A 14898-nucleotide genomic window follows, 5' to 3' on the forward strand; every position below is an offset into this window, starting at 1 on the left:
TACTGTTAACATCATCTCTCTTTATTTTTCTCTTCAGGTGACTGTGTACTCATGTGATGGAAAATGTCCATCTGCCACCATCTTCAACTTTAACATTAACAGTCATGCACGTTTCTGCAAGTGCTGCCGTGAGAACGGCCTCCAAAACCGCATCATTCAGCTGTATTGCACTCGAAATGCCACTACGGTGGACTATTACTACCAGGAGCCAATGGACTGCTCATGCCAATGGAACTGATTCCATGCGGACTGTGTGCAGTAAAGTTAAGATCTCAGTGAGAGAACTAGCTTGACGCAGACAGGCCCGAATCCGACTGCATATACAGTACAGTATCTGTAAAACCGCAAACTACTAACACAATAACTGTATTTGTTGTGTCTTTGATATCTATAATTTATCTGTAAGCACAGTAGGTTAATCAAACATTTATTCAAACAAGAACAACAAACTGCTGTTTAATTGGTGTATTGTTTAGATTTTAGTATTAACATTTGTTAAATGATGAAATGGCATGGGGACGAGTATTATTAGAATCATTATTTTCCATTAACATTTTAAATACATTTATACATTTGAAAATCTTTACTTTTAACCAAATGCTTTATTTAAATGGCAACTTTGTGCTTTTTCTAACAAAAAATGCTTTTTTTATTCATTTTTTTTTTTTAATTACAGAGAAAATAAACAAGCCAGTCTTAAGCCCTGTTCACATCAAGAGTGATAATGACAAAGATAACTATAAGTATATTCGCGTCCAACCCAACACAAGATTTCAACATTATGTTTATTATTGCAGTTTTGTCATGTGCCATCTTAAATCGCTTCAAAACAGGATGGATTCTGATTGGCTGTCAGAGTTTTTATCATTCATCATTGTGCATGTGATTCCAACAATGTTGTTTTTCTGCGCTGTTATTGAGTGCATTTACATGCACCCTCTTAATGCGATTATAATGAGATTTTGGCAATATTGCGATTAAACTTTACCTCATGTAAACGCAATACTTCGATCTAAATAATGCGATTAAGCTCATAATCACAGCAAGCATAATCGTATTAACATAGGTGGCGTATGCCGATTTTAATCTAAATATACAGGCATGTAAACACCTTAATCGCAGTATTGCCGCTCTGACCAAAGTGCACATGCGCTTGTGACATATATGAATAACGTGACACGCACCTGTAATAATATGCAGATTAAAAACGATGGAAGGGAAGAAAGCATCGCATTTCTGGGGAAATCTCGCTGCCACCAATCTCTCTGTTCCTTACCCTCATCCACAAACAGCGAGTAGAACACGACGGCAGCAGGCAAACAAATTCCATCACATTTCTATGGCACCGAAAAAGCGTGGAATACAACCATACAAAAGTCTTTCATTAGACGTAAATAAATTAAAACAGTGGCCAGTAACACACCTGCTCTTTCTGGGTCCATCATTTGTGATGTGCAGTGGGGTATGTGAATAATGGCAGTAAAAAAAATTATAGCAAATAATAAGAATAATGGAAATTGCATGTAAACGGGAGTAAGAGCTTTGCTCTTGACATGTAAACATCATAATGCGATTAAGTCCTTACTCTGATTATTGTAAATAATCGCATTATTCATGCACATGTAAATGTAGTCATTGTTATAGTTGAGTTGTGCAATTCTTTTAAATTTAGAAAAATTTTTAAACCTTTATCGTTATCGTCCTTTGTGTGAACAGGCCTTTAAGTAAGCATTTGATATTTAAAGAGAAATCCTGCACAGTTGCTTGACAGGCGCATCCATCACTCACTAGTTGTATTGACACTTCCAGTGTGAAGTCTATGTTTCTTAAAAACATAACATGATGAACTTGAATTTCCATACTATAGCCATAATGCCAAAAACATGATTTCTGCTGCAAGTGAACTAAATTGTATAAGTCTAAATATGCTTAGCATATAGCAAACTACCTATAAACCTGCATGTTATTGTCACTGTTTTTTAAATAATCAAATAAAAATACAAAAAACTATATTTTTCCATATGCACTGTGCAAATCAATCATTTAATTGATTTACCAAGCTATTTTGTAATATTCCATTCAATTAGCCACAGATTAGTATACAGTAGATACGAATCATTTAGAAAATGTAGAGGTTTTGTTTCACCTTTGTGTGGGTTCACTGTAAACTGATGTCAAACAATGAATCGCATCCAAAATAAAAGTTGTTGTTTACATAATATATGTGTGTGTACTGTGTATATTTATTATGTATATATAAATACACACACATGCATGTATAAATTTCAGAAAAATACATTGTTTATATATTCAATATATTTATATATAATATATTTTCAAAATATATACTGTATGTGTGTGTATTTATATATACACATAATAAATATACACAGTACACACATATATTATATGTAGCTTTTATTTTGGATGCGATTAATTGCAATTAATCGTTTGACAGCACTAAAAATGACCAAACAGAATAAATAATAATCAGTAAAACTGCAGAAAAACAATTGGCATGTATCTTGGCCTCCATCACCGGAAGTGTAGGATCTTCACCCTGATCTAATTCTAGCTGTGATTTATTAACTAGATCAGCCCACACATGACTGGAGTTACATCCTGCTGAGTTGTGTTTTGCTTTCAAGTCAGGTAATTAAAATGTTGGAGAAGTTCATCTCCTCCCTTGCGAACATCTGCTGAATCAGAATTTAAAGAAATGTTGCGAGTTCAATACAGTGAACTGTCGATTTCCACAGAGAATAACACTGACTTATCATTTTAGCAGCAGAGCATCAACAATGAAAGTCTAAAGCAGTGATATAAACATTAAAATACACACTTCGAAAGCTGCCAAATTAGAAATATTACAAAGCTGTATAGCTCAAATAACATTGATGTAAGTTCTTTAACAAAAAGCTGAGAGCTGCAGTGCTTTTAAGGGTAGTACTGTATATACAACTTGAATTGACTCTGAAACATTCCAAACATTACATAATGTGCGTTAATGAATTATTCTTGACAGCTAATATAAATTGTTTTGAGTTTTATTTTCATCGGGTGATGTAATGCATGTAGGAGTGTAGTGTGGGATTTTTGTGTCTGTTTTATTCTCTTAACGTTTAACACAACTCCGCAACTGACCCTGCATGACTTTTGCCGTCTTGACAACCTGTACTTATTTCGATTAGGTACAAAAAGAAAGAAAAAGAAAATATGGGGTGGAGAGGCTGTCTGATCTGAATGAATGAAAGAGACGCAGAGCTGCTTTTGGGAGGAGGTGTAGTTGAATCCTCCAGTGTGGGGTTTTGTAGTGTTGTAAGATGCTGGCATGGGCATCTGGAGTGGCAGGGGAGGCGTGTCCTCAAGGAATGTGGGGTATTTTTTTTTTTTTGTGTAAACTGAACTGAGCCAAATGCTCTAAGATGCCGCGGAGTGCTCTTATGACCACAAAGACTGTTTTAGGATGCTGCTGAAGTTTGACTGACCATACTATTGTAGTGTAGGTTATTATTACAGTGCAAGCTGCGAGGCTAAAGACCGTAGTGTTTTGCTTTAAGGATATGGTATTGTCTGTGGACACTGGAATTATGGGATGGAGCTCCATGGACAAAGTTCTGACATTGTTTTGGCAACTTCTGCACTTCTTTCAGGTAATAATTTATTCAAACTGTTAATTACATTGAATCATTTTCAAGTTAAGGGAAAATGCATCTGCTGTAAATTGCTGAGAAGAAAAAAGTTATATCGCTTTCTGAGAGTTAGAGTTACGTAAGAAATGCTGTTTGTGTTAGAAACTTTCTAAGCTGGAATAGTTCTTTAGAAAACTTGAACATGAAATCAAAATTGACCCTGTTTGCTTTCTTAATAAATGTTCCTGTGCCATTATTCATTAATGCATGTTATTCCAAAGAGAAGATGTTTGTCTTTGCAATCTTTTATCACGATCTAGTTAGTAACTTGCTTTGCATCTGAAATGCCTTTCCTTTTCGGCTGACATCATCTAGGCCAGAAATAATGTTACTTATTTTTACTATAGTGGTCATTGTTTTAGGCAGTGCTGAAAAAATTATACAGTGGCAAATAACAGTAATGTACTGTAATTAATATGGCAATAATACTGCAATAATACTTTTTACCATTGGAATGAGTCTCTTTTCTATTTTTATCATCAAATGCATCCAGAAATGCAATACATGCAGAAGCTGTTTGGGAACATCATTTCATGTTGATTTTAAAGATAGCAGTCATATTAAAGTAGTAATATTAAAGCATGATAGGAAAAGTTCTCTGATCTGCCCTCAATCCTATGGATTTTTCTTTCCTCTTGTTGCCCTGCAGGCTTTCAGCCTTCCATGTTCCAGAAGTCCATCCTCTGTCCATGTGCAGGTGGCGTTTCAGTGTTTTCCATCTCGGACAGATCATTTTTATACACTTTTATTGGGAAACAAGGTGCGATGCAAACACCATCCCTCTCACATGTTCACACACTCTTAAAAAAAAAAAAGGTTCTTTACTGGCACTGATGGTTCCGCAAAGTTTTTTAAATATCTGTGGAATCTTTTAATGGGTCTTTAAAGTTTCCATTGGACAAAAAAAAGGTTCTTTTGATTATGAAAATGTTCTTCGCACAAAGGGAAATGGTTCCTTTAACCCTTGTGCGGTCTTCATTTTGGGTTGTGCACTTATGGTCTTTGGGGTCTCTGGAGACCCCAGGCAACAAAACGTAATTTTGTAGCAAGATAGTTGTTGTTTTTTTTAAACCAATGTAATTTTACTCTGTTTATTAATGTTTTTAGGATTTATGATATTTTTTTAAATTTATATAAATAAATTAAAAAATATTTTTTATATAGGTTTTTATACAAAAAAACAGCTTTTTATGTAAATTTCACTTAATAAAAGACCCACATTTCTAACTTTCATTCATGGGCATAACATGGATCATTTGACATGGTTTAGTGTAAAATTTTTGTCCATATTTTGGAAATTGCAGTTTCAAAAGTAAAAATTATCATTTTTACCACTAGATGGCTGCAGAGCTCCACTATTTACTATTTGCTATTTGACCAACTGAAAGATATCTTTTCACAAGTTTTTTTCAGTTGGATTCATATCTACATATTGTGAAATCACAATTATAACAATAAAAATGATTTTTGTCAAAGTTTTGCATTTTTAGAACTGAAAAAAAAATCAAATTTTCAATAATGTTACATTATGATTCGAATCAAACCTGAACAAGATGTTACAAAGAGAAAGTTTGGAGTCTTTAGAGTTTATCATTTATTTCAATCATCTGTGTTTCATGTAATTTTCAAAGTGTGTGTGTGTGTGTGTGTGTGTGTGTGTGTGTGTGTGTGTGGGGCGGGGCGGGGCGGGGCGGGGCGGGGCGGGGGTGATTGCGTGTGTGTGCATTGTCGATGTGTCAGTATCACCAATTTATTTTTGTGGTGGCTCTGCATTTCGGATTATTTTATTTGACAAATTATAAAAGAGCAGTTTTTTTTAGTCTCACAAATGTATTCCTCTGTGTTTGTGTGTGTGACTGTATGTGTGTTCACAGCATGATCATTTTGCAATATTGGAGGTGTGACACTTCATTTCTGTCCATGTGTGTTCTGTGTTGTTTCTGATTTTGAGGATGAATTTTGTCCATTTTCTATGCGGGGTCTCTTCAAATAAAATAATCCAAAATGCAAAACCACCACAAAAATAAATTGGTGACACTGACACATCGACAATGCGCGTGCACACACACACACACGAATAAATTTGTGAGACCATAAAAACTGCTTTCTTATAACTTGTCAAATAAAATAATCCAAAATGCAGAACCACCACAAAAATAAATTGGTGACACTGACACATCAACAATGCACACGAACGCACGCACACACACACACACACACACACACACACTTAAAATTATATGAAAAACAGATGATTGAAATAAATGATAAACTCTAAAGACTCCAACCTTTCTCTTTGTAACATCTTGTTCAGGTTTGATTCAAATCATAATGTAACATTATTGAAAATTTTATTTTTTTCAGTTCTAAAAATGCAAAACTTTGACAAAAATCATTTTTATTGTTATAATTGTGATTTCACAATATGTAGATATGAATCCAACTGAAAAAAACTTGTGAAAAGATATCTTTCAGTTGGTCAAATAGCAAATAGTAAATAGTGGAGCTCTGCAGCCATCTAGTGGTAAAAATGATAATTTTTTACTTTTGAAACTGTAATTTCCAAAATATGGGCAAAAATTTTACACTAAACCATGTCAAATGATCCATGTTATCCCCATGAATGAAAGTTAGAAATGTGGGTCTTTTATGAAGTGAATTTTACATAAAAAGCTGTTTTTTGTATAAAAACCTATATAAAAATGTCTTTTAATTTGTTTATATAAATTTAAAATATATCATAAGTCTTCCAAAAACTACACAAATGTGGAGTAAAAACATTAATAAACAGAGTAAAATTACATTTGTTTTAAAAATATATATATTTTGTTAAAAATTACATTTTGTTGCCTGGGGTCTCTAGAGACCCCAAAGACCATAAGTGTAACTTTTTTTTTCACACTAACATAAAATCAAGAAATCATTCCAATTTTATTTTTTATTTGTAGATCTAGAAAGTGTTGACGACCGTACAAAGTCTCATGCCATTTGGAAAAAGAGAATTTTTTTTTTAAATTTAGCAAACTTCATTTGCGGGTCAAAAAGACCCCCAAGAACGCACAAGGGTTAAGAAATGTTCACCGAAAGGTTCTTCAGGGAACCCAGAATGGAACTTCTTTGGCATCTCGGTGTTATAAAAGTGCACAGTGATTATATTGTGACCCTGGACCACAAAACCAATCATAAGTAGCACGGGTATATTTGTAGCAATAGCCAACAATACATTGATTGTATGGGTCAAAATTATTGATTTTTCTTTTATGCAAAAAATCATTTGGATAAGATCATGTTCCATGAAGATATTTTGTAACACCGTAAATATATCAAAACTTAATTTTTGATTTGTAATATGCATCGCTAAGAACTTCATTTGGACAACTTTAAATGTGATTTTCTCATTATTTAGATTTTTTTGCACCCTTTAGATTCCAGATTTTCAAATAGTTGTATCTCAGACCATACATCAAATCTATACATTAATGGAAAGCTTTTTTATTCAGCTTTCAGGCTATGTATACATTTCAGTTTCCAAAAATTGACCCTTATGACTGGTTTTGTGGTCCAGGCAGGGTCACATATGATTAATTGAGTCTCTCCCTCTCTGTCAGGTACTGAGCAGTACTGCAGTGTGTGAAGACATGTGTGAGTGTGTGATGAAGTTCAGAGCACCACAAGTTTCTGAGAAGCTAGAATTGAGTCTACAATCATACAATGACACAGAACTGCTGGATGCCAAGACTTTCCACCTTGGTAACACTGAAGACAGAGGCTCCAACGACACAAATGCACATGTTTTGGCTGTGTTTTAATACTCTTGTTTCGCTCTGTTGTTGTTAGCTCCTCTCGTCACATCCTCTTTACGCATGAATGTCTCATCCACGACTGCCATGTTCAACTGGCCTACATTGGATGATGGAGATGTCTTGGATGTGTGTTTGGATGAGCAGTGTTGGGTTGCAACCCATTTTCAGCCATTCCACCAGGTGACGGGGTTACAGCCTGGGCGTCGTTACAACATCAGTGTGGCAAAAAAAACATTTGTCCCTCATCTCCAAATTAATGTTAAACAAAGCCAAAATCTGGCCATAAAGACAGGTATGTGCACATACACATACCATGAATAGTGTTGTGATTGAATTGCTAATGTTCCTCTATTGTAATTTGCTTTGGATAAAAGCATCTGCTAAATATGTAAAGGTAAACGTCTTAAAAATAAAGCTGTTAAGTAGAACCAAAAAGGCTTTTATTGGGCCTGATGCAAATTACTGTTTATTGTCCAGTTATTTAGGAAATTACAACTTTTATGAATGAAACTGTCTTAAGATTTGAGATTTTTAGTGAATCATTTTCTTCCAGTGTTTCTCATACAAAAACAGAAGACTTGGAATATAGTGCATAAGTTGTTTGGACTGCTTTTATGGTGCTTATTGGTCATTTTGAGACAATGTAACACTACATATCACAATAAAGACAAAGACTGACAGTGTCTAAAACTAAAACTTAAAATAAATAATATTCATGAAACGAAGTTGAAATAAAATTAAATAAAAAAATTAAATTTTATAATACTGTACCAGACCATATAATATATTTGATTAAATAAATCACCATTCACTTTTGTTGTATGAAAAAGTGTCAGTCATACTGATTTGGGAAAGCAAACATTTCAAGAAGTTGAAAAAGTATGTAAATAGTAGGAAAACATGTAAAGACACCCAAACACTGATGTCGTAACTTCCTCCTGCAGGTCAGTGTCCCGTTGGCTGGCTTGCTGTGGGGTGGAGCTGTTATAAGGTGAACCCAGGATTCATGTCATGGACTGGAGCGAAGCAAGCGTGTGAAAGATCAACCCCAGGGTCACATCTGGCCAACATAAAGACAGATGCAGAGTTTCTATCCATCATATCCTTCTTAGAATCTTATAGCCATCTTCTGCTGCTGTGGACAGCTTTAAATGACCGTGAGGTACATGGCAAACGCACATGGACACTATGGAGACTGTTGCACACTTTTTTTTGTTGCATACTAAAACTTTTAAAAATAGTATGTGCTATGCTAGTATTTCATTCAGTCTGTGTTTTTAATATCCACAGACAGAAGGTGATTTCCGCTGGTCTGATGGCTCTACCTACAACTTAAAGATTGAAATGACATCATCGCTTGCAGCCAATCAAACGGGCTGTATTGCGATGCAGAAGAATGCGACTGGAGCGGGATACTTCTTCACTGCTTTCCTGTGTTACCTGCAGCTCCCCTACATTTGTCAAGAAGAGTGTGAGTGAAGGAGAGAGATACCGAGCGTAGTTACTCTCACTGCGATAAGGGGGATTTGATTTACACAAGCAGGACATGTTCCTCGATCAACATCTACTGTTGTTCCTGGAAAAAGAGGTTGGGTTGGAGTCAGGATTGATTGGGTTGATAGGAATGTTGTTCCTGGACCAACAAAGCATGTTGGTCCAGGAATATGTCCTGTTTTGATAAATCAAGCTGTGCGATAAGCATTGCTTGGTCTGGACTGAGCATTTTCAGAGAAATGAATTTTATCATAAGAAATTTTATCACTCTCAGAGTTTATTTCTCCATAATTAATTTCTCCTTCTTCGTAATTAGAAAAAATGAAAGTAGACTCAAATGAGACAAATAAATGTTGACCTAAAATAAAAATATGGAGGCATAAAACTATATATAAAAATTAATTGAAATAAAGCTTAAATAAAATATAAATAATAGATGAGAACTTAAATGAAAATTAGAAATGTTGCCTTTGCAACTTAAATACTAAAATTACTAAAACTGAAATAAAAATAAAGCTAAATTAATATAAATTCCAAGAAACAAGAACAAAAAAACCCGCTAAAAGCACATAAAATGTTTGATATAGTTGATATTTTGAAGAACATTGGTAACCAAACAGTTGCTGGTTGTCACGTTACACTGTTCAGGAAGAACACAGGAGGCACGAGTAAACGAGAACTGTCTTTAATCAAGAAAACACAGGGGATAATCCACAATAGAAGCTGAGCAAACACACGTAGAAACAAGTAGACCCGACAAAACCAAACTGAACAAACTGGGGCTTATAAACACAAGATAATAAGGGAATCAGCTAATGATCAAACTAAACAAGGACAGGAAGGTGACCAAATAAGGCAAAACAGGAACTGAAACACATAACAAAACGGGTCCAATCCTGACATTTCGCTCCCTCCCGGAAGGTGCGTCCTCGCACTGTAAAAACAAAAGAGAGGGAGTCATAGGTGGGAGCTTGGGAGGAGGCTCAGGAGGAGGACGACAGGCAGAGACCAGGGAGGCGACGAAGGAGGGAGGAGCCAAGGAGACGACAGGAGGGGCCCGGAGCAGGAGGAGCACAGCAGGACCCAGGCCACAGCCATGATGATTCATGAGCCTCGGGGCTGCCCTCCGGGCTCAAAGCCCACTCCTGACTGGACTCTGGGACTGAGTCTCTCTATCGGCCGGACTGGGAAACAGGAGACCACTCTGGACTGGACGTGGGGACAGGAGACGTCGGAAAGGCTGGACAGGACCAGCGGGGACAAAGGAGAGAGGAGAGGGGGCAAGTCGGCCACCAGATCTGCTTCCCAGTTGATTAAGTCCCAGATTTACGATCAGCTCACCCTCAGCCGCAGTGCAGCGGGTGGAGCTCCACTCCACGCTCTCACCGTCCACGGCTTACTCCCTCGCGGTGGGCACTGTCGCCCGCTCTCGCACCTGGTCTGACAGATTGAGCTCTATGCTCAAGGGTGATCCTCTGCTCAGTCGCTCGGCTTTGCACTGGCTCATCGATCGTGGCTGGAATGGGTTCTCCGTCATCAGTGGGCTCGGGCTGATGCTCCGCATCGCGGGGAGATGGTGGACTGGGCTCTAGGGCCGGGAGTGGTGGGATCCGTTTCTCGCCAGTATCCACTCCACAAAGGTGGCGAAGTCCTCTCGAGGACCATCTTTGGACGACGGCGCTCTGCACGCAATGATTAAACTGGCATCGTAGAACACACAGAGCGTGTCATCCGGGTAGCTGGTGGTGTGTGCTAAGAGCAGGAACAGTCTCGTATGGTCTTCGAGAGCTTTGTCCCCCTGCTCCAGCAGGAGGAGGAGGTATTCGGAGCGAAGAATGGCATCCATCCAGGGAACACAACGGAAAAAAAGACACTGGGTAAAACGAGAAAACAAACTGAGGGGAAAACACGGAGGTAACCATTTAGGTCGGGTCTTCTGTCACATTACGCTGTTCAGGAAGAACGCAGCAGGCACGAGTAAACGAGAACTGACTTTAATCAAGAAAACACAGGAGATAATCCACAATAGGAGCTGAGCAAACACGCATAGAAACAAGTAGACCCGACAAAACCAAACTTAACAAACTGGGGCTTATAAACACAAGATAATGAGGGACAGACAGGTGCAGGGAATCAACTAATGATCAAACTAAACAAGGACAGGAAGGTGACCAAATAAGGCAAAACAGGACAAAATGGGTCCAATCCTGACACTAGTAGCCATTGACTTCCATAGTATTTTTTGAGAAAAAATGTATAAGCATTATGCCAAAATGGCACCTTCAGTCCATCTCTGAGTCTGTATTTTGCAGCATGGACTGCTGGGTAATAGTACACTGTGATGTCTGCACCAAAGGGACCACTTGTAAGGGACACCCCATGGTTTTATGTAGTTTCACCGATTACCACAAGACCGGTGGTGCACATAAAATGTGCCGCATGGAGGCTCTTAGTCTCCATTTTCTCTATATTTATTTGAATTGCTGTCTAATGAAAATGCAAAGTCGGCAACACCTAAGCTCCAAAAGTATCAAAGAAAAATTTATTTATAAAAAAAATTCACATAAGGTGTAACGTTTCGAGCACACAGGCTCTTCATCAGACAAAGGAACAACACTGATATGCGTCTATTTATACATGTGAGCAAAAGATCACATGACCTAACACAATATACCCAAAATAATAATAATAATAATAACAACAACAACAATAAATAAACCAAAGTAACCGCAGTCAAAAAAGAAAAAACAACAACAACAAAGAAATGACAAAATACAATTCTCAATACACAATACAACAAGATTAATTAATACCTGCCTACATACATAAATTCAACCAATACCATCAAAACCTTTATTGGAGCTATATAAAAAAAAAAAAAACACATAATTGGATAAGCATTCCATATTTAAAGAAATGGACGAATATCAAAATCCTCATTAAGACCTCTCGGGGACAAAGTATCTAATGTAAAAATCCAAAAGGCTTCACGTTGTAAAAGTAATTTATTGATGTCACCACCGCGCCGTGGACACTTAACTACTTCTATTCCTATATACTGAAGAGTGGAAACGGAATGTCTCGAGTTTACAAAGTGCTGAGCTACTGGACTTTTCGGATCGCGATGTCTGATTGCACACCGATGTTCAGAAATACGATTTTTCAAAGGTCTGCTAGTCTTACCAACGTAACACAAACCACAAGGACAACGCAACAAATAAATAACATTAGCCGTCTTGCACGAAATCGCACTCGAATCTTAAATATTTTCATCGTATGAGGATGTGTAAAAGTCAATGTCTTATACGTGAAATTACACTGTTGACAGTTACCACATCTATAATTCCCATACGGTATTTTATTCAAAAAATGAGGAGCAGGTTTCAAATCAGATTTGACCAAAATATTACGAAGACTGGGTGTTTTCTTGTACACTAGACATGGTGGTTCATCAAAACACTTCTTAAGACCGGGATCACTCTCAACAATGTGCCAATGTTTCAATAAAACATGATGAATGTCCTTGAAACAGGCGAATATTGAATATAACAGTTAACCCGACGTTTAATTTTTTGTTTTTTGACAAGACTCTCCTGTTGCGATACATCTTTAAAACGACTCACTGCAGACTGGATCCACTCTTCTCGATATGATCGTTTTCTGAATCTCTCCGATAGAATTTGTGATTGCTGTTGAAAATCTGCATCTTTACTACAAATACGGCGATACGACTAAATTGTGAAATTGGTAACGAACGCTTTAATGACACAGGATGATAAGATTGTCCGTGCAAGATGGTGTTACGGTCAGTTGGTTTACGATACAAAGTAGTTTCAATGCCAGATGCAGTGCGAAGAACAAGCACATCCAAAAATTCATTTTCTCTTGATGAAATTCAATAGTAAATTTCAACGCACTACATTTATTATTTACCAAACTATGAAACTCCAGTAACTCAGATTCAGCACCACTCCATATTAAAAAAACATCATCGATATAACGTTTCCATAGAACAATGTGTCTCAAAAAATAATTTACCACAGGGTTTAACACAAACTGATGTTCAAACATCCCACAAAAAAGGGATGCAAAGCTTGGGGCCATCTTGGAACCCATGCTAACCCCTGAAATCTGCAAATAATAATCTGACCCAAACAGAAAATAATTATGTGAAAGCACCAATTTTGCCAAATCACTCAAACATGTAGTACTTGGTACCTGACCCGGACGTTGATCAAGAAAAAATTCCATAGCCTCTAACCCACCCTGAAATGGAACATTGGTGTAAAGCGATTCAACATCCATGGTGACTAGAAAAACAGGATAATCAGGTAATTTCACATTATTCATAAGTTCAATAAAATCCATCGTGTCCTTAATATAAGAAGGTAAAGACATGACCAAAGGTTGTAAATGGAAATCAACAAAAGCAGAAATTCTCTCTGTCAATGACCCAATTGCTGCAACTATGGGTCTACCAGAAGGGATTTCCCTATACGGTTTGTGAATTTTAGGTAACGTGTATAATACCGGAGTAATCGGATGTTCAACACGCATATATTCGTATTCATCTTTGGTCAGCTGATGGGAATCTACAAAACGTTGTAAAGTATTGTATACAGATGTCTTAAAATGCGCCAAAGGATTCGTACTCAATTTTTTATAGAAAGCCGAATTAGAAAGTTGTCTCTGTATTTCAAATTCATAATCTTTTCGATCTAAAATCACCACTGCTCCACCCTTATCAGCACTTTGAATCACTATAGACGAATCTTTTTTAAGTGATTCCAGTTCCGACAGTTGTGCCTTCGTCAAATTATGTGCAAGTTTATATTGTTTTTTAGATTTGAATATAGATACAACATCACTTTCTACAAGCCTACAATAAGTGTCCAAAGAGGCATTTCTATTCTTGAAAGGAATAAAAGTGGATTTACCTCTAAAACCAGTCCGATGTAATTCACTAGAATTATAGTCCTCTACAGATGTACCACCGTAACTATCCCGTGACTCAGAGGTTATATCAGACGTGAAAACACCAGAATCCGATGAATGAATCTGCTGTGTCTGTCTCACATTAAAAAATTCTTTGAGTCTCAAGTTGCGAAAAAATTTTTGCAAATCAATATAAGTGTCAAATTCATTGCAGTGTGCAGTTGGTGAAAACGAGAGTCCTTTATTAAGGACAGTTAAACAGTCATTGGAGATCACTTTGCTCGATAAATTGATGGCATTAATCACTTCTGTATCGTTCTCCGTGTCACATATTGAGATCTTACAGGACCTCTTTTTGCTCCTCCTGCATTTTTTCTTTGACGAGAGATGTTGAATTGTCGTCCGCCTTCTAAAAAACGTTGGGACTGAGACGGATAACTGGAATCTGAATCCCGATCAAGTGAAGACGACGACTGAGCAGATGAATACCTGTTGTCATCATGCTGTAAAGAATTACGAGCCCCACGAGAAGTGAATTGTGGCAATGAATGACGCCTCCACTGTGATCTCCACTGGTAAACCCGATCGTTGGCATAGTCAGCAGCATCTCGATTAAACTTGCTTTTCTTGGATGCAACAATCTCCTTTTTTAGTTCCGTGATTCGTTGATTACATTCCAATAGCACTGAGTCAAGTTGTTCCTTGTCAGGATATTCCACAGATAGCTGAATTTTAACCTCTTCCATTTCTTTTCGAATATTCACCAGCTGTGCAGAAATCTCTTGTACGGTCAATGCCATTAGATCAAAAGCACACTTATTTAAAATTCCACACCATTTGTCGCAAAAACTCACATTGTCCTTGCCAATAATAGGGCTTTTGACAATCCTTAAGCCACGTGGTATTCTCTTGACTCTCAGATAGTCACTCAACGTTACTCCATGAAGATACAATTTAGTCTCCCTCTCAAGAAG

General features: G+C 37.1%; 2 protein-coding genes across 4 annotated transcripts in view; both read left to right on the forward strand.

Annotated features, from left to right (window-relative positions):
- otogl (otogelin-like) overlaps nt 1-2093 on the forward strand; it is a 42270-nt gene extending 40177 nt beyond the window's left edge. The window contains exon 58 of the mRNA XM_058751846.1: nt 38-2093. Coding sequence (XP_058607829.1) covers nt 38-238 — 201 coding nt within the window. The 3' untranslated portion in view covers nt 239-2093. The remainder of the gene's footprint in view (nt 1-37) is intronic.
- Nucleotides 2094-3520: 1427 nt separating this feature from the next.
- Nucleotides 3521-14898, forward strand: part of ptprq (protein tyrosine phosphatase receptor type Q) — a 71489-nt gene continuing 60111 nt past the window's right edge. For all 3 annotated transcript variants that reach the window (XM_058751842.1, XM_058751843.1, XM_058751845.1), the window contains exons 1-6: nt 3521-3653; nt 4342-4452; nt 7301-7442; nt 7530-7787; nt 8440-8657; nt 8786-8966. In XM_058751842.1, the coding sequence (XP_058607825.1) occupies nt 3564-3653; nt 4342-4452; nt 7301-7442; nt 7530-7787; nt 8440-8657; nt 8786-8966 (1000 nt within the window). In that variant the 5' untranslated portion in view covers nt 3521-3563. The remainder of the gene's footprint in view (nt 3654-4341; nt 4453-7300; nt 7443-7529; nt 7788-8439; nt 8658-8785; nt 8967-14898) is intronic.

The sequence above is a fragment of the Onychostoma macrolepis genome, chromosome 18 (assembly GCF_012432095.1).
Source record: "Onychostoma macrolepis isolate SWU-2019 chromosome 18, ASM1243209v1, whole genome shotgun sequence".
Lineage (NCBI taxonomy): Eukaryota > Metazoa > Chordata > Actinopteri > Cypriniformes > Cyprinidae > Onychostoma > Onychostoma macrolepis.